Source organism: Taudactylus pleione, unplaced genomic scaffold (assembly GCF_031769625.1).
Source record: "Taudactylus pleione unplaced genomic scaffold, aTauple2 ptg000556l, whole genome shotgun sequence".
In the NCBI taxonomy this organism is placed as follows: Eukaryota; Metazoa; Chordata; class Amphibia; order Anura; family Myobatrachidae; genus Taudactylus; species Taudactylus pleione.
In genome coordinates, this window is record NW_028284958.1 from 20,294,411 (window position 1) to 20,318,702 (window position 24,292).

Genomic DNA, 24,292 nt, shown 5'->3' on the forward strand with positions numbered 1-24,292 from the left:
GTCACAATGCGCCTCCAGTTATCCAAACACCGTTTTAGGTACGCCCCCTGCATCATCGCTCGGATATTTTAAGAGCTGCTTATGAGAAACACTTAAATGATATAAACATTTACATACTTTCTCCTCTCCCAAAGCTGCTCTGCTTTGTTGCTTCCAGTCCAAAAGTCATTAAGAACACAGGTCTCAGCCGAGCGACCCACATCTGCTGCTACTTGTTCCAGTGATTAATGGGGGATAGATGAAAATTACTATATTTGTATGTCTCTAATAACTACTTTGTATTGTACCACATTCACAGACTGACATACTGAAATACACAGACACTCACAGATACATAATTATGAACAGGCACGTAGAAACATATGCAGTAACTAAAACACACACATATGCATTGTAAACCCATTACTACATATACAGTATAAACACAAAGTTCCTGAAATTATAATGATATTAGGTAGTGGAAAAGGCAAACTTTAGAGGCTTAAAATATGGAATACTGTGTTACATGACTGGGTCACTTTAAAATTTTTAAGAAAATTGACCCACATTGGGTCCTATGGATGAAAATAATGCCATACGGTATACGTAATACATCAAACATGTACAGGAACAGCGACCACAATAGCTGTTAGATGTGGCAGTAAGGACAGCCTGCCTAAGCTGAATGTTTTTTTTTTAATTTCTTTTTGGATGTGTGAGCCATTCCACAATCCAAGTCACAGCTCTGCGGAGCATTGAAGCAAGTCCAGGAGACTGCAGGAGAGGCAGAAGAACCTGGCTCCGCCCTTATACACTGATGTGCACGTAATACAGTATTAATCATTAACACTATAGTTGGTTTATTGTATAGGCTGTAGTGGAGAGAGTCTGCAAAACAAAGTTTATATATCAAAAAATGATCATTTATAACTAACTTTAGTGTTCTTGAAAAGTATTTATGTAACATCCCATAACAAATACACATACATAATATAACCAGTAGGAGACAGAACGGAGCTTTCTAAACACACATTTTCCCATGTCATGGTAAGACGTCTGTCTCTTCTTGCTGGAAGCTGCTCTCTGGTTTCTCTGGTCCAGTGTACCGATTGAGCGCTCAGATCCTCACACACTACAAACTTGGCACTAGAAGCCGTTGCCACTGGGCTTGTTCAGCAGCTCTATTCCGTCCCCTATACTACATGTTGTGGCTACTGCGCTAGTAAAATCGTATTATATACTACTATTATTGTGGTCATGACTAGCACTGCTGCCCCTGGAATGGGGTGAGGAGATGTTCTGTCTCTCACTATGGGCTCTATTTACTACAATCCGCATATTGAATGCAGATTGTAGTGTGATATTACTGAGTGAATTTGCATTGCGAATTCAGGCAATATCACAGGGATTTACTACAAATCCCTTGCAGGGACAGAGTTTGCAAGAAAGCTCTGTCCCTGCGAATCCCCTCCGCAGCCTTATCACAGTATTTTCGCAAAAAAATACAGTGAAATTGCATGCATTGCGAAAGCCCACACAGATATAAGGGCTAAAATGTCAGCATCTGTATGAGTGCAAAATGTGGTACTTAGCAACGAAAGGAGTTGTGCTGATCATTACGAGCCTCGTAAATATGTGTTAGGTGCAGCTATGTGCCTAGTTTTGCACAGAAGTTGGAAACATGGAAGACATCTTCTCTAATCCGCTCTTCCACTTTGGAGTGATGTAGAGATTTACAGGTGGACACACAGGTGGGCACACAGCACCTTTCCCTCCTGTAAAAGGACCTGATTTCCCATATGCCCAGGTCATGTTGCTGATTTTTGCGCCTTCCAGTTGCATTTTGGTGGAAAGCGGTTTGTGAGGTTTCTCTTCTAGCAATGTAGAGGAACACCTTCAAACACACAATGTGACAAAGCAATAAGATGATGTTCCCTCATTTTTTATTAATAAATTAAGACATAAATGAGACCAAATATAACATAGGGAGAGATTTATCAAAGCTTAGAGATAAAGTACCAACCAATCAGCTCCTAACTGTTATTATTCAAACACAGCCTGTTAAATGACAGGAGCTGATTGGTTGGTACTTTGGGGTTAGATGTACTAAGCCTTGAAGAGGGATAAAGTAGAGAGAGATAAATTACCAATCAATCAGCTCCTAACTGTCATTTTTCAAATACAGCCTGTGAAGTGACATATACATATGTTTCATGTGCTCTTTTATTATGTTCTGGTCAGATAGCAAAAATTGAATGCAATTTAAGCAATCTCACTGCCTAGAGGCGCCTCTTACATCCGTGGTTTTCTTTCTGGCGCAGTTCTGTCCAGTTTACGCATAGCAGGCTGTTACAACTGACCACTTCTATGTTTAACATTAAAAAATGTGATGGCTAATTTTTAGTTGCAGGCATAGTAGCAGTAGTTGCCGGCAGCCACAGAAGCCTGATTTACTATTATGCCAATGCGAGTATCTGTAGGCCTAATGCAGGGGTTATTGCGTGTGCAAGCGCATGCCACAGCGCCGATTGATTTTACTCCGGCCGCTGCAAACATCATCATTAATGTTTGCTTTTGCAGCATCCCCATGTTAGGTGCAGGAGTTCTGTCAGAAACAGGCTTCCCTTCTCCATTCCCATGACTCAGAATCAGTGTATTTCATATCCCATGACACTCTAACAAAACCGGGAGGTTCTGTGCGCTCACATTGTTGCTGCCCAGTTGCCGTCCCCAATAGTCCAGTTTTACAAAAAGACTGTATAGGCCGAGTTCCATACAATTCAGAATAGGACAAAAATATGCAAAAATATGTACATTTGCAAATGCGCGTGCGCTGTATGCAAGGACTCGCCATTTAAGACCATGCATAGAGATCTGTCTGACTCAGAAGCAGCCCCTTGGTGTCCAGTTGCATTCTGTTACATACGAAATTCACCAGAAAATCTAAAAATGTTCAAAATCAGATGCTATCACATTTCTTTATTACCACATATTGCCAACAGATGGCGATACACAATGGAGAAAAGGCATTCTTCCATTTTCTTTATTAGACCCCTGCCAGGGACGTGCAGTCAGGTTAGACAACTCCTGAGATTGATATAAAAATGATTAGAATAATACAAAGAAGATATTTACAACTTATAAATAGAGATGAGCGGGTCCGGTTCTCCGAGAAGTGGACCCACCCGAACTTTGAGATCTGGACCGAGATCCGAACGTGACTTGAGGTTTCCTGCATGACTCGGATCTCAAAATGAGGCAAAATGTCATCCTCCCGCTGTCGGATTTGGATTATTTAAGGTCCCCACAATCTGCGCCATTATCACTCCAGCTGTGGAGAGAGAAGCTGCCAGTCACTCAATGTGTGTGTCCAGACGGGGTGTTGGGCTGAAGGTGGCTGCTGTGTTGTCCATAAAGGGGCTTAGGCTGCAGTATATAAAGGGGGGCTTCCTTCAGTGGGTGCTGCAGCTGCTGTGTCACTTGTCCTGTCAATTAACTGTGGCTGCTGCTGTGTTGTTAATAGTTATCCTGTCCATTAGGCTAGGGCTGCAGCCCATAAAGGGGAGCTGTGTTGTCCAGGGGGAGTGCTCTTAGGGGTGCTCTTCCCCGGTGTAAAAAAAATAATAAAAGTGCTTTTTTTCTTTTCTTTTTATTTTGTATGTGCGTGTTAGCAACTTAGCTGCGCTATTATTGTTCGGTGACACTGCTGCAGTTTATCGTCCACGTATTTGTGACTCTGCAGGTGGTCTGTCTGCACTCGGCAGGGGTGCTTTGTGGTGCTGTCTCTGTTGCTAATCAAGGGACTGCTGCCTCATTCAGGGGTACTCTTCCCCAGTGTAAAAAAAAAATAAAGTGAAATAAAATTAATATTATCAATCCACAAAAAAATAAAGAAAAAGATAAAGTGCAAACACATTTAATACAAAAATGAGTACCATATTTACATGGTACATACAGTGCATAAAGCAGGCTGAGGTAACCTGAAGCACACCACCTGCTGTTGACAAATAACTTCCAGTAGGCCCAGCAAACATCACAGATGCTGGGAGTTCTAGTTCAGCCGGAGAACTACAGACTTCCTCTGATGTAAACAGCAAGTCTTGGTCCCATTTTCCCTTACAACCTCCCTGAGTACAAAGTAAATGTCTGTTTACAGTATGTTCTAGCAGCACCTCCACAAGCAAGACCACCTAATTTCTATTAGATGTATAAAAAATAAAAAACCTCCTCCAGATCAAAGATGTATTTTAGGAACTTAAGTACTTGATCCTAGATTGATCTTCCCTCATAATTTTTTTTAAGAATCAAAACATTAAAATAAATAAATTAAACACTAATCAATCCTTCTGTCCTTTCCCTGTCTTTAGTCCATAAACATATTCCAACTCCGTCGGGCCTCTGACCTAGTTAAGAAAACATTCTTTGTTTTTAAACTTCCTAGGGGTCGCATAGTTTATTAAACTTCCATCCTGTCTACCACTGCAATGCCACTCTGTGCCATGTTGGAAGCTGAACTACCACATGTTAGTGCCGCCCACTACTGTCACTTAGCTCAGTCAGCCAGCTAGATGCAACTTTTTGGCCCTAAACTAGATGAAATCAATATTGCGAGCTGTGAGGTGGTCAAAATTGACTGGAAATGACTGGAAATAAATGTAATTGAGGTTAATAATACTGTAGGAACAAAAACAGGCCCAAATTATGTGATTTTTAGCTGTTTTTATAATTTTTTGAAAGAAAAAATACAGATCCAAAACCAAAACATGCAAGGGGCGGTTTTGGCAAAAACCAAATCCAGATCCAAAACACGAGGAGATACAGATCCAAAACCAAAACACAGGGGTCGGCGCACATCCCTACTTATAAACATCATCTTTGTTTATTGTAGGGATGTGCGCCGACCCCCGTGTTTTGGTTTTGGATCTGTATCTCCTTCGTGTTTTGGATATGGATTTGGTTTTGCCAAAACCGCCCTGGTGTGTTTTGGTTTTGGATCTGTATTTTTTTTTTTTCAAAAATGGATAAAAACTGCTAAAAATCATAGTTTGGGCTTTTTTGTTCCTACAGTATTATTAACCTCAATAATATTAATTTACAATCGTTTCTAGTGAATTTTGACCACCTCACAGCTCAAAATATTGTTTTCACCCGGTTTAGGCTCAAAATTTGCACCAAGCTAGCTGGCTAAGCGGCAGCAGTGGGCGGCACAAACACGTGGCAGTTCAACTTCCAACATGGCACATAAGGAAACCTGTTTTCATTAATCAAGAGGCCTGAGGAAATGGAGTATGTATGTAGTTGAAGGCAAGGAAATGAAGGGTTGATTGGTAGTAAATTTAATTTTTTTATTCTGAAGCAAATTTATGAGGGAGCATGGGTGAACAATATGTCCCATGTTTTGCCCAAAAATCAACTTGGTGGTTCAGAATATTTTTTTAAATGAAAGGGGGATGCAGGAGATGTTATCTGTGGACATAAACATTTCTGGACATTTTTGCCATTCAGCAACGGCATGCCAAAGATTATAGCAGCTGTGGCAGTTCAACTTCCAACATGGCACATCAGGAAACAAATGTTTTTATTATTCAAAGGGCCTGAGGGAATTGGAGTATGTATGCAGTTGAAGGCGGGAAAAGAAAGATTTGATTAGTAGTAAATTTTATTTAATTTTTTTATTCCAAAGCAAATTATGAGGGAGGAGGGGAGGCATTTGCAAAAAATATTTAAATCATTCACATCAGTCCTTGCCCCAGAAGAATCCTTGAGCACTATGCCTGCTGCTGCTACTTTCAAAAACAATTGACTGTTAAACAATCCTTTGCAAGGGGAACAAGTATGACAGCAGTCACCCAGTTGCACAGCAGATCACTGATGCCATAACATCTATGCTGGTATTAGATGTGCGTCCAATATCCGCCAATAATGCAGTGGGTTTTAGACAGTTAATTGAGGTCCTGTGTCCCCGCTACCAAATCCCATCTAGATTCCACTTCACTAGAAATGCAATGCCCAACCTGGCAGCAGCCCCTTGATGAACAACACAGCACCCTTTATGGACAACAAAGCACCCCTGCAGAGTGCGGACAGACCACCTGCAGAGTCACAAATATGTTGCTGATAAACTGCGGTCTGGCTGGCAGTGTCATCGAACAATAATAGCTAACACACACAAAAACTGAAAAAAAAATCTTATTTTTTATTTTTTTTGTGGAATGAAAATTGTATTTAACCTTTATTTTTTTTACACTAGGGAAGAGCACCCCTGGATTGACAGAGCACCCCTCCTGGACAACACAGCACCCCTTTATGAACTGCAGCCCTAGCCCCTTGATGGACAGGACAACACAGCAGCACACCTTTATGGACAACACAGCAGCAGCCCATTATGTACTGCAGCTCCAGTCCCTTGATTGACAGGACAACAGTGACACAGCAGCACCCCTTTATGTCCTGATTACTGAAGCCCCCCTTTACGTACTGCAGCCCCAGCCCCTTTATGGACAACACAGCAGCAGCCTGCAGCCCCAGCCCCCAACAGGACAACACAGTGACACATGCACAGACAGAGCAGCATTGTCAGTTCTGTACACTCTCCACAGCCGGAGTGAAAAATGGCGCCTATCACCGTGACCTTTATACAATCCAAAATCCACGAGAATCTGACAGCAGAAGGATGGCGCGTTTTGCCTCGTTTTTGGATCTGAGTCAAGCAGGAAAACCCGAGCCAGGCTCTAATCTCGGCACGGATACATGAAGTTCGGGTGGGTCCGGTTCCCGGAGAACCGGACCCGCTCATCTCTAGTTTATTGTAATAATTTTTATAGTTACTGTAACATTCACCAGCTTTGTGGAGCTCCTTGGGACTGCAGGGAGATGATAGATGAGGCAGCAACAGCTTGGCCTCGCTTCTGTATAGTCAGACACCGCTTGCAGAGCTGGGAGCGGGGCCACACCACTGGCAGTAAGCTGAACAGAAAGAGAGCTAATAGAGGCAAGCCTCTGAGGATGTGGGCGTGCCTTGAGCACTGATGGACACCTTGGATGTCTCATTAGATCAGGAAGTGCACTGCAGTGTTTAGAGATTGGAGTTCAGCTCAGTCAGCAGCAGCGAGAAGACAGTGATGCAGGTAGGACAATCAATGGACACTGAAGCTTAGTGTGGTGAGGGGAGAGTTACAGTGATTAGGGGGAGAGACAAGCTCCCAGCACTCAGACCCATCTCCATGTGTGCCTCCCCAACCATTGACCTCACTGCATGCCACCGATCCCTGCAGTGAGTTATAAACGATTATATTCCAAAATGGATATAGACTGCTTATGCATAGGCATATACATGTAGGCATATACATGACAATTGTGATTGTATACTATAGTTAAATTAACAAGGTAATGAAGTTGGTTTGGATAGAACAATGAAGGTGGAATCCGCAGTATAAAATTATGTTCTTGCCCTTACTTCCACAACTAAATAGTGATTTGTCATATTTTTATAATATTGTATTTTGTCATGAGCTTTGTAGATTAATTTGTATCTAATGATCAGACAGGCAATATACAGTATATGTGGCAGTGCAGTGGCAAACGCAATATTTTAGAGGGGGGTTTCCAAAGGCTTAATTTTAGAGTGAGTGTGGCCAGTCCATGATGAGTGCATAATTATCACTTATCTTATGTGTCATACAAAGTGTTTTGTGTGTTTTAATTCCAGCACATACAGGACCAGTAATCACAGTAAGCCACTAAATGCAGCCGTATGGCCATCCTGCCTGAGCTGTATGTTTTTATTTCAGATGTGGGCACCATTCAGAGCATTGGAGCAAGTCCTGGAGTCTGGGAGAGCAGCAGACGAACGTAGCACTGCCCTGGACATATACAGTATATATATATATATATATATATATATATATAATTGGTCTCCTTTTACACCGGATAGTGTATTATTATACAGTATTAATAATGAACCCTATTGATGGTCTATAGCAGTGCACCTATAACAGTACATGTTTTCCAGATCACCTGGTTGTTGCACAGGTGTATTTATTACTGGCTGGCACATGTTAAAAGATCCACAGGTGGTGCTAATTATTTAATTTGTGATACTGGGGAGAACATGCAGCACTAGTAAAATTAAATGATATTACTATTTCTACTGTGGTCATGGTGTGGGCTGGGGAAGGGGGGTTTCCTGGCAATCAGAAACCCCCACTGCATTTGCTTATGCAGTGTCAGTTTTTTGTAGCTGGAACACACACATACCTCCCAACACTGAAGAGGATGGTGTTGCCTCATGATGCACAAGGCCTCAAACGTTTTCAGGGTGTGAACCTCCCCCCACTGTTCTCATCATGCTATGGGCTTGCCCAGCACTCCGGTGAGCAGTGGTAAAAAAAGTGCCTCCCCAACCTTCACCCTATCTGCCGGACACTACAACCTACGGCCTGGACAGTGGGATAGTGCCCAAAAAGCGGGTCTGTCCCGCTGAAATGACCTACAGGTTCCAAATAGTATTTATTAAAAAGAACTCACACGATATTATAACTATTGTAATTTGAGTTATACCTCACCTATATTATAACTATAACTTATAACAAGGGATTACAATTTAAAATAGAAGCCAAAGTTCCGAACAGACCTATCCCTTCAGTGCGTAGCCTTCTCAGGCAAGGTAAGCAGCATCAAGTCCTAGAGTCCCGCTTGTCCCAGCGACAGGCAGGGTGGCTCCCCTCCTCCCTGGTTTTTGTGCTGATCATGAAATTAGATTCACTGCAGCAAGAGCAGGACCATCACAGAGAGGAAGTTGAAGAGCCGGGTTCAGGGAGAAATGAGGGGTGGAGAGGGTAGAAGTCTATTGGGGAGTGTTATGTATGGCCTGCGGCGCAGTGGCGAGCGGTGTATAGTGAGTCAGTCTGACTCATTATAATACTGTCGGTTGCAGGTACCTTTATTGGGGCGGGCCCTGGTGGTGAAAGATGATGTTTGTCCATGAAAGATGATGTTTTGCCTCTTTCTGAGACCCGAAATTTTGTGGGAAAATCCAAACCGATCCGAGCTTGCACATATCTAGTTCTGAACCGTCTACTGGATTGATTTGGATGAAAACTTCAGAGTGGTAACATTGAGTCCCAGAAGACATACTAGGGGGGTGAGGTCCTGGTCGGACTTCCCGTTGGTATATGCTGGGCAGAATTTTGACCTGGGGAGCCTGTTCTGGGCCTTCCACTGAATAGATTTGGTCGACATCACATAATAAAACTTAATAACTTGAAGATTTAAACCCGGCAATGCCGAGTACTTCAGATAGTACTGAATATAACACATTTGAATGTCAACTGATTACTTCCTCCCACTCCTGCCTCCAAGATTTTGCTCGTGCTGCTTCCTACCTTTGGAACTCTCTCCCTATCCCTATCAGACTCTCCACCTCTCTACAAATCTTCAAACGGGCTCTCAAGACCCACTACTTTATCAAGGCCTTCCAGCTTCATGGTCTTTTCATCCTATCTTTCCTTTCTGTGTCACACCTGTCTGTCTGCCCCTCCCCTTTAGAATGTAAGCGCTCACGAGCAGGGACCTCTTTCCTCATGTGCTTCTCTTTTCACTTTCTTCTACTCCTTACTCCCCACAAGGGCACCTAACACGTGACTGCTAACTTCCTGATGCTTATTGTGAGTGTTTTAATCGCTATTGCAGCAATGTATATAAACCATGTCCTTGTCCTGTACTGTAATACACTATTAGTTACTCGTTTCTTGTTCACTTATTAGTTTATGTACTTTGTAAGGCATTGCGGAACACTTTTGGCACCATATAAATAAAGGATAATAACTACAATTTATTTATTTATTTATTAACAGTTTCTTCGCAGCATATTGCGTTGCGCTTTACAATTGGAAACATTAATAGGACAAAACTGGGTAATAACAGATATATAGGTAGGAATGCCCTGCTTGCAAGCTTACAATCTATAGGTAAATACATATTGATACACAAGGATGGGTGCTATATATTGCATTTTAGTCTAGCCAGAATGCAGAGTTTCTTGGTGGGCTGCATGATCCAGTCACACAGGAATGTTGGTCAAGTGTCAGGAGGATGTGAAAGAAAAACCATGTATGAGGTTATTTTTGGACTGTGAAAGGGGATGTAATTAGATATGGAAGCGATTAAGGTTATGTGGGCGGTTCTGGGATCTGATAAGCTTGCCTGAATAGGTGAGTTTTCAGGGAACACTTGAAGGATTGGAGACTAGAGGAAAGTCTTATTGTGCATGATAAGGCATTCCATAGAGTGGGTGCAGCCCCCCAAAAATCCAGTAACTGTGAATGGGAGCAAATATTGCGTGGGGATGAGAGACGCAGATCTTGTGCTGAGCGGAGAGGTCGGGTTGGGAGATATTTTGAGATGAATGAAGAGATCTATGTTGGTGTGGTTTGGTTAATAGCCTTATGTGTAAGTAATAGTATTTTGTTTTGAATACGGTAGAAAACCGGCAACCAATGGAGGGACTGACAGAACGGGGGCAGAAGACGATGAACGTTTGGCGAGGAAGTTCAGCCTTGCAGCTGCATTCATAGTGGATTGTAATGGCGAGAGCCTGTTTTTGTGAAGACCAGTAAGGAGACTATTGCAATAGTCAATGCTGGAAATAATGAGTCAATGGATTAGAGTTTTTGCAGTGTCTTGTGTAAGATATGGTCGAATTTTGGATATGTTTTTTAAATGTATGTAACATGATTTTGAGACAGATTGAATGTGAGGAACAAAAGACAGTTCAGAGTCAAGGAGGACACCTAGGCAGCGAGCTTGTGGGGTACGGTTGATTGTTGTGTTATCAACAGTGCTCGAGAGATCAGGTTGGTAACTGTTATTGGCTGGTGGAAATATAATTAATTCTGTTTTAGAAATATTAAGTTTGAGGTGGCAAGATGACATCCAAGATGAAATGGCAGAAAGACATTCAGTGACACGGACCAATACAGATGGTGATAAATCTTGGGAGGATAGGTAGATTTGAGTATCATCCGCATACAGATGGTACTGAAATCCAAAAGAGCGGTTAGTTTGCCAAGAGAGGTGGTATACATTGAGAATAGCAGAGGACCTAAGACAGAGCCTTGCAGTACTCCAACTGATAGAGGTAGTGAGGAGGAGGCAGAATTAGAAAAACGAACAGTGAAAGAGCGTTTAGATAGGTAGGATAAGAACCAAAAAAGAGCTGTGTCCTTAAAACCTAGGGATTATAGTGTTTGTATGAGAAGAGAGTGGTCAACAGTGTCAAAAGCAGCAGAGAGATCTAGAAGAATTAGAAGTGAGTAATGGCCTTTAGCCTTGGCAGTGACCAGATCATTCACTAACTTAGTCAGTGCTGTCTCTGTGGAGTGTTGGGAACGAAAGCCAGACTGAAGTGGGTCCAATAAGTTGTGTGAGTTAAGAAAGTGTGTGAGGCGGGTGTAGACAAGTCTCTCAAGTAGCTTGGAGGGGCATGGGAGCTGGGACAGTAATTTGAGAGAGTGTTAGGGTCAGAATTTTTTTTTTCAGAAGGGGAGTAATCACTGCATGTTTGAACAGTGATGGAAAGATGCCAGAAGATATAGAGATTGCAGATTTTTGTTAAGGTTGGGATGAGCACAGGAAACAGAGCTTTACTGATTTGTGAGGGTATATGATCAAGAGGAGAGGTAATAGAGTAGGTGTATGAGAAGAGTGTAGATACTTTATTTTCGTTTGTGGGGTCAAATGAAAAGAATATGCCAGAGGGTTCAGGTAGGAAATTGAGCAGGTCACTAGCTGAGGAAGAGCATACCATTTGGTTTTGGATCTTATCAATCTTGTCCTTGAAACAGGAAGCAAGATCTTGTGCACAGATAGTAGCAGATGGGTTGCATGAGGGAGGGGTAAGAAGCAGTTTAAATGTATTAAAAAGTCGCTTGGGGTTAGAGCAGTGGTTCCCAAACTGTGTGCCGTGGCACCCTGGGGTGCCTCGGGACACTTGCAGGGGTGCCTCAGGTTGGTGGTTCAGCACCAAATCAAATTATTTATGGTCAATGTAATGTAAATTGTGGACACACAGAAGCTCAAACCTGTCCACAACCATATAACTGACCCTAAGGATGACAGGTCAGCACAATTGACTTCACTTTACTACTGTACTACATTTTTTCTAAATTTCTCAATAACAAACTATTGGCTTAGGGGTGCCGTGAAAACAAAGCTGTTACTCTAGGGTGCCGTGATTCAAAAAAGTTTGGGAACCTCTGGGTTAGAGGCTTGAGCAGAGATTGCAGATTGGAAATATGTTTGTTTGGCAGCATCTAGGGCATTACAATAAGAGCTGTAGATTGTCTTATATGTCAGGAAGTCACTTGGAGTACGAGACTTACGCCACTGACGTTCCACTGTACGTGAGAGTTTTTGTAGATGTCTTGTTAATGTAGAATGCCACGGTTGACGTCAAAGTCTACATGGGGTGTGATGGGTAGCTGGAGCTACTTCATCAAGGGCTTTTTCTAGAATATGGTTCAGGTGTGATGCAGCAGTCACAGGAAAAGTAAATGTAGAAATTGGTGAGAGTAGTTGCTGTAGAGAGTTGGATAGTTGTTGAAAATTAATAGCATTAATATTTCTGCGGGTTTTAGGAGATTTGGTTGATTTCAATGACATTGAGGTTGACGTAATGGAGGAGAACGTGCAGGTGATAAGGTTGTGATCTGAGAGGGAAAGAGCATTAGTGAAATCAGAAACAGCATAGTCTGGTGAATACAAGATCAAGGCAGTGGCCCTCCTGATGAGTAGAGGAGTCAGTCCATTGGGAGAGGTCAAGAGAGGATATTAAAGAGAGTAGTTTAGAGGCATGAGGAGATTGTGGACTGTCAATGGAGATATTAAAATCACCCATAATGATGGTGGAGATGTCTGAGGATAGGAAGTGAGGATGCCAGCCAAAAAACTGTTCCAGAAATTGTTGGGGTGGCCCTGGTGGGCGATAAATAGCAGCAACTCGCAGAGAGAAAGGGGTGAAAGTCCTAAAAGAATGTACTTTGAATGATGTGAATGTGAGTAAAGGTACCTGTGGGAGAACTGTGTATGTGAAAGATTGGGACAGTAATATTCTTACCTTACCTCCTTTATTATTACAGGCCTGGAGGTGTGTGTGAAGTGTAGGTCACCGTGTGAAAGTGCAGCAGGAGAGATAGTGTCTGATTGTGTGAGCGATGTTTCTGTTATCGCCAGAAGGTTGAGGTTAGTTGAAATAAAAAGGTCATGGATGGATGTTAGCTTATTGCAAACAGAGGGCCTGATTCAGACCCGCTCGCGAGCGCTATGCTCTCGTAAGCGGGTCGATGGTGGCCCAGTGCACATGCACACGACGGAGCCGGCTCCGTCATGTGCATGCGTGAGACCGAGATAACGTTGGGCAAACCGTTGCTCCGGGTCTCGTACCAAAGGGGGCGTGGTGTCGATGTTGAGTGACAGCACGCCCCCTTTGGTGGGTGGGCCAGGGGAGTGGCTGCCCAAACTGAGGCGTTCCCATGTTTGGGGGCGTCCCCACTGACATCACGAGTGATGTCAGTGGGAGAGATTTTGGCTCTGTGATAGCCAAAATCTCTCTGGGGCTTGCGGCAACGAGACCCTACCACAAGGGTCTCATCACAAGCCTGATGGTCGCGATGGTCTTGACCATCGCAACCATCTTTCTGGCTGCTTGCTATAGCTGTGGGTGGTCACCCACAGCTATGCCAGCGGCCAGGAGGCCGCTTTAAAAAACAAGATTCAGAGCGAGCGCTCTGTCAGAGCGACCGGGTCTGAATCAGGGCCAGAGCGTGCATTCCATAAGGCACATTTTAGTGACTTGGATTGTGAAGGGAGGCATGCAATGTTTATGAGGTTAGCTGAATTTATAGCCCTTTGTATGTGGGGCATGTGGGTCAGGCCTGGATTTGGTGATATGTCACCAGCTAATAGAAGCAGCAGCAGAGAGATATAAATATATTTGTTGGATTTGTATGAAAGATTTTTATGGCGACAGGTTGTGGATGTTATTGTCAATGTATATAGATAAGTTAAAAGCTCATGTGTGTTTATAAGAGGAGAGTAGATTAATGAGGTAGCAATATTTACAGAAGGATGAGCTGCAGGGAGAGTAAAGGATGTAGTAGCCTTAGAGATAATTCCATGGAGTGAGGTTATAAAAAGTTTTTGATACATTGTGTTTTTTAAATGTTTTGGGGGAAAAAACAAAAACAAACTGCTTTTGAGAAATGATGTTGCAAATACCTGGTCTTAAAGGTTGTTTAATGTTTGTTCAACTGTTTTTTTAACTGTTCAGTAAGCACATTTGGTTTACAGCAATATAATCTTTTTTGCAGCAAATAGATACATAATTTATAACAATAATATCCAACTTTGTATTTCAATGCAACCTCTGATCACAGATCATTTTATTGTTACAAGATAGCATTTGGGAAAAGAAAAAAGAAAACTCACCCAGTCGGTAGTTGACAACTGATCTTATAATATACCGGACGTACAATTAATTGATTTTTTTTTATAATGTGCTTAATAGCCCACATAATAACATATGTCACATTATGTGGAAAGTTGCTATGTACAGTATTATGCTGAGAGCATGAGTTATGTGTTTTACACAGAAGGAAAGATAAACATTAGCTACATAAAGGAGAATCAGAGCAGTACAGTATAACGCTTAGGGACAGTTCTCCAGTCAGTTAATGATCTGTGACACACACACAAGATGATTCTCATTTTTTCCTCTGGGGCATTGATAAATACTTCCCATACAAGGAGTTTGGCACAGTCCCAGCCTGTCCAGAGGAGAACAGCACTGCCCCATCTGCAGAATGAGGAGCACTGGGCACAGAGACATCTGGAAAGAGAGCAGGACAATGAGACAGGCAGAAACCACAAAGCCAGGAGCACATGAGAAATCATAGCAACAGGAACAGAGGAAAGAGAACTTCAAAAACTCTAAACACCCCATTTGTTCCAGCATAGACTATTATAATGTGATCCAACTCCCAGCAAAGAAAGGAAGTACAGACACCATCATAGGGCATTGCTGCATATCTGCACTCACCAGCAGTGACTGAGATACCCCAGGAATTTGGAGCACAAGACACCTAACAACATCAGCTGGAGGGGGGCTGGGGGTGCAGATACAGGGAGGGGAGAGCTGTGTTTGTTCCAGCTGTAGGGAAGAGACATCTGGAGCAGTGGTATCACAAATCTACAGGAGTTTAGTGTAGAGTTCAGAATTACAGAGGATTGTTGCGTCTGGCTGGCAGGACCTTTCATCTCTGCCCTGGGGACCAGGCTCCTGACATACAATGGGCTGCTCAAGACTCTCATCTGATGGATCTGTATTGTGCCATGGAAAATCACAGCGTTTCTAACCTGTTAGGCACAATACTTCCCTCCCCACTTCTGCAAGGTGAGAGTGCTGGGATGCACAATACATGAGATCTGGGAATATTTATATGACTGTACAGGGCATGTTGTATTGTGACAGGTACTGAGCATCTTGCTGGCGCAGTGTAATACTCAGACAGGGCTCTTGGTAAATAGTATGCTGTATGTATCTGGTGAGATGCACTGAATAATGATACTGGGGAGAATACTGTATTTGCTAAAATGAGACTTGTTAATTATTATTATTAAAAAAATAATAATAATAATAATAATAAAAAATATTGATAATAACTTTAATTAATTCTAGTTGGTCTATGATTACCACTACTCCATTATCAAGCTACAGTATGTGACCAGGTAGTCTACAACCCCCCCAATGACACAACAAACATGGAGCAGATGTATGAAGCTATGGGAAGTGATAAAGTGCAGAGTGATAAACTACCAGCCACTCAGCTCCCAACTGTCATGTTACAGGCTGTGTTTGAAAAATGACAGTTGGGAGCTGTGTGGTTGGTTGTTTATCACTCTCCACTTTATCACTTCCCAGAGCTTCATACTGTACATCTGCCCCAATATCTTTTACTGCAATGGCCAGATAGGAGTATCCTGTAATGCTGTGTGCTGAGTATTACACACAGCCTGTCATCAGACACTACCACAGTGACATAGTTTATAAACTGTTAAAAAGAGAGAATTTACAGAGCTGTCCAATCTTTCATGGGAAGGACCAATTATTGGTTCTAATTAAATGTTCATAGTCAATATCCTATGTATGTGAATAATATACTCAATATGTACAGTAGGTTCTCATCATCGACACATCGACCATGTGAATGTTCTTGACTTATATATGGGCTATTTGTACACAGTATTTATAAATATTTCAAGTTTGAAATATGTATTTGTGTACATATCTATTTCTATGCACTTATGTGTATCTGTTTTTCTATACAAATTTATCATCAGATTAATATACTGTTAGAATACTAATTATTAAAACTGTTAGGGTAATTTACATACTGCATTCCCGCTTTACTTTTTTATGGTACAATTTTTTGCAGAATTTGCTTTTATGTTCAAATATCAGCACACAGGAAAATTGTAGGATACACTTTACTGTGATGAGAACATGTAAACCTATGGCATAACATGGAGTATTAACTTTAAGGAACTATTGGAAAATGTACTTTTACAACAGAGGGGCTATACAATATTACCTTATGATACAGCAGTACCTACTGTTCCTCCAGTATAGCTTCTATTCAACACGCTGATGCTATACTCAAACATCCCTTCTCAATAGCTGAAGTTTATGGGCATGTTTATTAAACTATGCAGCCAGCCAACGAAAATTAAGAATCCTTATCGCCGCATATTTAGACAATAATGAATCTTTTTTTTCAGAGGAATGTATTAATCTACATTGCCGGTGCAAGGTCTATGATAAGAGCCCGTCCAAGCAATCAGTTAGAAGCAAAGGGATCGCATACATAATCTCTTTATCTCCGTCTTCGTACCACAGCCAGGGAACGCTGCATGTTGCACTTGGCATCACGAACAACTCCAGCCCACTGGAGAGGGATCGCAAGATTCCTCCCCAGCAGTGCATTAGCCCACACATGCAAGATCCAAAAAGCTACGCTACAAAATTATGGGGGACGGGCTCTGCGAGTGCTGGTGACTGGAATGCAAGAGAGAGGGCCAATATTTCCTACTTTTTATCATGTTACATTTCAGGGAGTCTTAATTCTGCCCTTAAACATGTGGAATAAGTAGTTTCCATATACTTTAAGGACAGAAGTGCTTGGGCCCCTTAGGCTGTTAAACCCATTTTCCTTGACAACTTGTAGTGTCCGTCCCCAGTAGAGGTCTTGTACTGATCAAACTTGTCATTTGTTTTACATTTATTTAAAAAAATCCTTTTCAGGTTACAAACCCGCTCTCTCAGCTGCAGCGAGCATCCATGTTTCGTTGTCGTAGATGGATTCCACCTTCTCTTCAACCTCCCCTGTCTATCGTTGGCTTCCACTTCTGAAAGATGAGCTATGTCTTCCGAAGATGTGGGTTCATATACAGTACACTAATAGCGCTAGCTGTGTATGAGATACTTACAGGTGGTTTACTCTTGTTTTTCCATGATGACTGTCATACTTTGTTCTCTATCCTTTACTTTAGGCTCTCATTCATGGTGCTTCACCTAACACTGAATTCATTCATCTGTTCACAAAATGTACTTGGTGGTCTATTCAGTGTTGGATTCTTATACCATGCCCAAGTCTAGTGAGGCCATTGCATCATGCCTTAAGTCATTAACAAAAGTCACACAGTTGCTTATAGTTACTTTGGGTCTAGGATTCGGGATGTAGTAATTCATAATATCGACTTCACAATGCCGACAGTTATGATGTTGACATTCTGCATGGACTGGCAGTGGAGGGTTAAGCTTAGGCTGTTTCAGGGGAACGTGAGAGTTAAACACTAGGGGGTAAATTTACTAAAGTGAGAGTTTTTAGAAGTGAGTTTTAGAAGAGATGTTGCCCATAGCAACCAGATTCTAGCTATTATCTTCTAGAAGGTGCTAGTTAAATGTTAAGTAGAATCTGATTGGTTGCTATGGGCAACATCTCTTCTAAAACTCACTTCTAAAAACTCTCACCTTAGTAAATTTACCCCTAGGGATATTAGGCTTAGGCTACAGGAGGGGAGGTTAGAGTTTGGCACTAGGGGGAGGGTTAGCGATAATCACCACTGGAATCGCTGCTGGATCTGCTGGAAGTACTCATCAGCTGACTGCCGGACCTGGGAGACATTGCTGGTGCCGCTGAACCCACCGTACTAGGTAAGTTACCACTAGACCACCAAGGACAGGGCTGGCTCCAGGGGTCGGAGCACCCTGTGCCAGCTCTCTCTAGTGCGCCCTTACATCGCGTGCGGCTGCGCCGTGTGCAACCAAAAATGGGGTGTGTGGCCTAATTACCATATGCCACGTCTCCTACGTGACGTTATTTGGAGGCGTGCCTGCATGGCACACCTCCAAACAACATCAGGCTGTGGGGGGGTACCTCACTAGTTGGCTTTCCCCAGCCCTCTCCCGTCTGTCAGGGGTTGGTATTTTTTGTGGACCCAGGGGGGATACAGGAGGGGACACAGAGTCAGAACTGTAGAAAAACTTGGGTTGTTTAATGAATGGAATGGTAGACATAAAAAAAACAAGTCCAGGGCAAAAGTGGAGATGAGTCAGAGTCAAATAATAAGTCCAGCAGCAAATAATAAAATCAGGAATGAAGGTAACAGGAGTGGAGCGATAATGTTTAGGTATGTCCAGAGGGAAACAAACTGTAGACAGGGGGCCTGATTCAGACCCAGCGCTGAGCGCTCGCAACTGGGTCGATGGTGGCCCAGAGCTCATGCGCACGACGGAGCCGGCTCCGTCGTGCGCATGCACGAGACCCGGATAGCGATGGGCAATCCGTCGCTCCGGGTCTCGCATCAAAGGGGGCATGCTGTCGATGTTGAGTGACAGCACGCCCCCTTTGATGGGCAGGCCGGGGGGATTGGCTGCCCAGACAGAGGCGTTCCCATGAGAACGCCTACTGTTTGGGGGCGGCCCCACTGACATCACAAGTGATGTCAGTGGGAGAGCTTTCGGCTCTGTTTGAGCCGAAAGCTCTCTGGGGCTTGCGGCCACGAGACCCTACCACAAGGGTCTCGTCACAAGCCCGATGGTCGTGACCATCACGACCATCATCCTAGCCGCTCGCTATAGGAGGCCGCACAAAAAAAAACAAACGCCTTGATTCAGAGCAAGCGCTCTTTCAGAGCGTCCGGCTCTGAAACAGGGCCAGGGGTCGATGCGGTAAGAAGGTAGTCTGGCTGGTGAGTGGGATTTCAACAGTAGCAGAAGGAGGAGTTGCTGGCAGGTGCTGGGAATCCTGAGGCTACCTGGAACCAGCAGGGAGCTAGGCAGAACTGAAGTCAGCTGCGTAGAGGAACTCAGATAAGTGTGACCAGACTCGGCTGATACATGTTGCACTGGCAAAGTAAGGAAGCTGTGAACTCCCTTAAATCCCCAACAACAGAGCGTGATTGGCCGGACAGAACAGCTGACCTTTAGGGGATTGGTTCCCTAGATCACATGGCCCAATGCAAGATGGCGGCGCCCACAGAACTGCAGCTTGGTAACATTGTGCAACACTCCATGCTGGCACAGCCTACCAATAAGGAATCACCAGATGCACCCGTGCCAGTCTCCATACTCCAGCACCGCCACCGGATGGCCCACGCCAGAGCGCCCTAACAGGCAAAGACTGCGGACTTACTGGTAAGGAAACCCTGGTCGTGACACCGTCACTGATTGGATGCCGCGCGCATGCACGCAGCATCCAATCAGACTCCGCACAGCTACAGCGGTGGGGGTCCCCAACCTCCTGATTTGGCCACTTCGACCCATGGGTTGAACAGCGGGACAGTACTGTCCCGCTGAAATCTGGATTTTAGGTAGGGGTGCGCCTTCTATGGGTGGCGCCCCTGTTCGACCGCACTGGTCAAACACCCCTAGAGCCGGCCCTGACCAAGAATGTTTGTTGACATTATAATCATGTTGACATTTTATTATTATTATTATTATTATTATTATTATCCTTTATTTATATGGTGCCACAAGTGTTCCGCAGCGCCTTACATAGTACATAGAACTAATAGGTGAAACAAGTAACTTACAGTACATTACAGTGCAGGACAAGGACACAACTTATATACATTGCTGAAATAGTGATTAAAGCACTCACAATAAGCTGCCGGGAATTGGCGGTCCCGTGTTAGGTGCCCTAATGGGGAGTAGAGAGTAGAAGAAAATGTAAAGAAAAGCACATGAGGGAAGAGGTCTCTGCTCGTGAGAGCTTACATTCTAAGGGGAGGGGCAGACAGACAGGCGTGACACAGAAGGGGAAGAATGTTGAAATGATTAATTATTATAAATATATACCACACCCCTAGATTCTATAGACCTCATTCAGAGTCGGTCGTTGTGGTCGCACAGTCGTACGCCACCGATGTTCACTAAACTGCGCATGCGTAAAGTTCGCAATGCGCGTGCGCAAACTAGCTGCTACGATCCGAAATTTCTCTCTCCTTGAACACAGCGAGGTCGGTAGTTTGAGTGACAGAATGAGGCGTTTGTGGGTGGTAACAGGGGAAGGTGCTTGAAAACGGGGGAGTGGAGATCCGAACACAGGCGTGCCTAATTATGCGAACGGCGTTTTATGGGAGTGCATAATTAACAAAGTAGTGTCATGGCACACGTGACATGGGTGGTTTGTACACTGACCTGATCGTAGTGCTTAAGAGAGGGTATGGTCAACCTTAAGCTCTACGACCAGTTCCGATGGTTAACGATGGTCTCGATTAATCCTTATATGGCCGGAGATGACATGTAATGCGTACGAGAAGGGGGCGTATTTTTTGTCTTAAGGGCCGCATCCTCCCCTTGGTCGGCCAGCTAACGATCCGATCTTAAGGACGCAACTTGCGAGTGCATCATTTGCATATCCGGCCCCTTTTCCCTTACGACCGTGCGGCCGCAACAACCGACTCTGAATGAGGTCCTATATCCTTTGGAACTCTCACTGTATACAACGATAATTTCTTCCATTGCTTGAATTTGCACTTTGTGTTTTTCATTACATTATAAACAAATGTTTTGCACCTAAAAACTCTGATTTCTTTTATACTGTGTATCGCACCATGCCATATATATAAGTTCATATGGAGTTTGCATTCTGGAGAGTAAACTGCTTTGCGAGTAAGAGCCGTATTCAATTAGAGGGAATCCGCAATACTTTTTCGCCTCCCAGACTTTTCGCCTACATCACGTCTTTTGTAGGTGGAAAAGTATCGCGGCCGTCCCCACTTTACCCAATATTCAATATGGAAGTAAACGGGACCTGGCGAAACTTGAACAGGCGGAAAGTACTGTCAAATTTGGGGAAATCATCGTGACACCCCCCAAAAGATGCTCTGCCATGGGGGTTAGCTATGGTTACCCTGGATTTGGCTTGCTGAAGGTATTTGGTGTTTTTAAACGGGCTCAATAGCTGCTAAATAGTGTTTTTCTATACGTGGTGCAGAATAGTATTCAGGAGTATTTTTTTCAGAAAATAACTTATCCCAGCAAATTTGGGGTACTTGATAATGGGGGTCAGCATATTTAAAAGTTGCTAAAGTTAAGTTGAAAAAATCGTGAAAAATTCACCTGCCGCAAGCACCTACAATCAAAAAACACTTGGGGCATACTTGGGGACCCCCCAGAGTCAAGTTCACTAGTTTTTAACTTTGTCCCCCAACAGTTTTTTTTTTCGCCCTAAATTCAAAGTGATTTTTTTGGGTGTCCATAAGTGTTTTTTTTTAAATGTTGACACACTTTACCTTTGGGGGACTGTCTGAAGGCTGCACGGGGGTTCCCACAACGTTGCACCCCAAAACCCCAATTCTGAACTTTTTTCTGCCTGGTATTCATAGACAAAACTTTTTCGCCTATTACATTGCAATGAGGCGGAAAGTCTTCCAAACTGAATACGGAGTAAAACCAAAACAGGCGAAAATGATGTCATCGGCGAAAAGTTTTCACCAAAAACACGCGAAAACGGCTTTTCGATTCAAATTGAATACGCCCTAAGTAGCTTTCTTGGCTGCTTATTCACTGTATTTATCAGATAATCCAGAGCCTGTTCACATGCATAGTATCATTTTAATCAGGGTTCTTTTCTTCCTTTCAGTTTACCCATTTTGTTCTGGTTTATTTGGAGGGGATGCAGTTGATATGTTGGCGGGCGGGATGCTGGTAGTCGAAATACCGACGCTGGAATCCCGCCACCCGGCATAATGGTGACGCCAATAACCTGATGAACGTCAGAATACCGGTGTCGGCATCCCGACCGCCGGAAGCCCAAACGTCCGGATGGCAGTAAATATGCAAGCTTAGCCGGGGATGGGGGGGTTAGAATTAAGCACCCCCGGGGGGACTTAGGGTTAGGCACCCCCCAGGGAGGGTTAGGCTACAGGGACAGGGACGGCTCCAGGAGTCTGAGCACCCTGTGCCGGCCTGGTACATAGCGTCCTGTAATCGTGCGCAGCTGAAATTGAGGGCGTGGCCTCATTTCCACAGGCCACACTCCCTGCGTAATGTTATTTGAATGCGTTCCTACATGGCACGCCTCCAAATAACGTCAGGCTGGGGGTAAAGCTGGCTGGGCTTCCCCTAGCCCTCTGCCGTCAGTGAATGGCGATGTGGGTCCCCAACCTCCCGATTTGACCACCCGTGGGCCACTTCGACCCACGGGTGGGACAGCGGGACAGTTCTGTCCTGCTGATATCGGGATGCTGGGAAGGGGTGCGCCCTCTATGGGTGGCGCCCCTGTGCGACCGCACTGGTCGAACACCCCTAGAGCCAGCCCTGTACAGAGTGGGGGGGTTAGGTGGCCTCCCCTCTATCTTCACACTGGAGAGGGGGCTTCTGGGAGTCCTGGGGGCTGCTGGGAGGCTCTAGGGGCTGGTGGGAGGGGCAAGGGCTGCTGGGAGATGTAGTTCTCCCAGCGCCCATTCCAGGAGGGCACACTGAACTTGGGGGGGGTAGACATACACCGGGGGCCACACACAAACACACACACTCAAGCACACACAACTTGGTAATTGACATCTGATTTGTCTATAGTAATAACTTCCCCCAAGTCATCTTTGGATACCAGCATTTCAACATTAAAGATTCACAGGTGATAATTGTCATTATTTGGTTTAGCCATTGCCATAGTTCTGAGCTGCCAGTCACCCTCTTTCTTTTCCTTGATCTTCCCTTTGAAATCGTGTTGAAATACATATTCAGTTATTTTTTAGATCATAACCTGTTGCAGAATATGCTTCTCTGTTCAAGCATCAGCATACAAGGAAGATTATGGGATAAACTTTACTGTGACCAGAAGTTAGAACATGTAAACTGTGGCCCTGATTCAGAGCCGGACGCTCTGACAGAGCGCTCGCTCTGAATCAGGGCCATCCCTCTGTTTTTTTTGAGTGGCCTACTGGCCGCTCGCATAGCTGTGGGTGACCACCCACAGCTATAGCGAGCGGCCAAAAAGATGGTCCCAATGGTCAAGACCATCGCGACCATCGGGTTTGCGACAAGACCCTTGTGGTAGGGTCTCATCTGCCGCAAGCCCTGGAGTGCTTTCGGCTCTATCAGAGCCGAGAGCACTCCCACTGACATCACTGGTGATGTCAGTGGGGCCGGCCCCAGACGGTAGGTGTTCCCATGGGAAGACCTCCGTCTGGCCAGCCACGCCCCCGGCACGCCCACCAAAGGGGGCGTGCTGTCACTCACCATCGACAGCACGCCCCCTTTGTAGCGAGACCCGGAGCAACGGCTTGGCCGTCACTATCCGGGTCTCGCGCATGCGCACGACGGAGCAGGCTCCCTCATTCGCATGCACACTGGGCCAACATCGACCCGCTTGCGAGCGCTCAGCGCTCGCGAGCAGGTCTGAATCAGGCCCAGTATTACATAAAGTGACAGGGAGGATTAACAGGAAAAAGCATGCGTGCACTTTTATAACAGACAGACTACATAGTGATAATTTATGACACAGTGTCACCTACTGTACCACCAGTATAGCTTTCAAGCAACACCCAGTTTACAGTTGCTGCTTTACCCCAACACCTTCTTATCCACTAATTGCATTTTGCAAGGTGTCCGTCTACATCACGGTCTTTGGAAACATTCCCATAAAATCAGCCAATGCCTAGTTTTGTGGATAATCCGTAAAAAGAGGAGGGATTAGATTGTAAAGTCTAAGGAGCAGGGCCCATATTTCTCCTGTTTTCTCGTCGATTAACA

At 44.2% G+C, this 24,292-nt stretch overlaps 1 protein-coding gene across 2 annotated transcripts in view; it reads left to right on the forward strand.

Moving 5' to 3' along the window:
* The window catches only part of RASL12 (RAS like family 12), a 139,954-nt gene that overhangs the window by 33,567 nt on the left and 82,095 nt on the right, over positions 1-24,292 (forward strand). The window contains exon 1 of one of the 2 annotated variants that reach the window (XM_088452728.1): positions 17,454-17,468. The exons of the other annotated variant lie outside the window; for it this stretch is intronic. Within the exon in view, the coding sequence (XP_088308854.1) occupies positions 17,454-17,468 (15 nt within the window). Of the gene's footprint in view, positions 1-17,453; positions 17,469-24,292 lie in introns of those variants that run through there. 2 annotated transcript variants of the gene reach the window in all.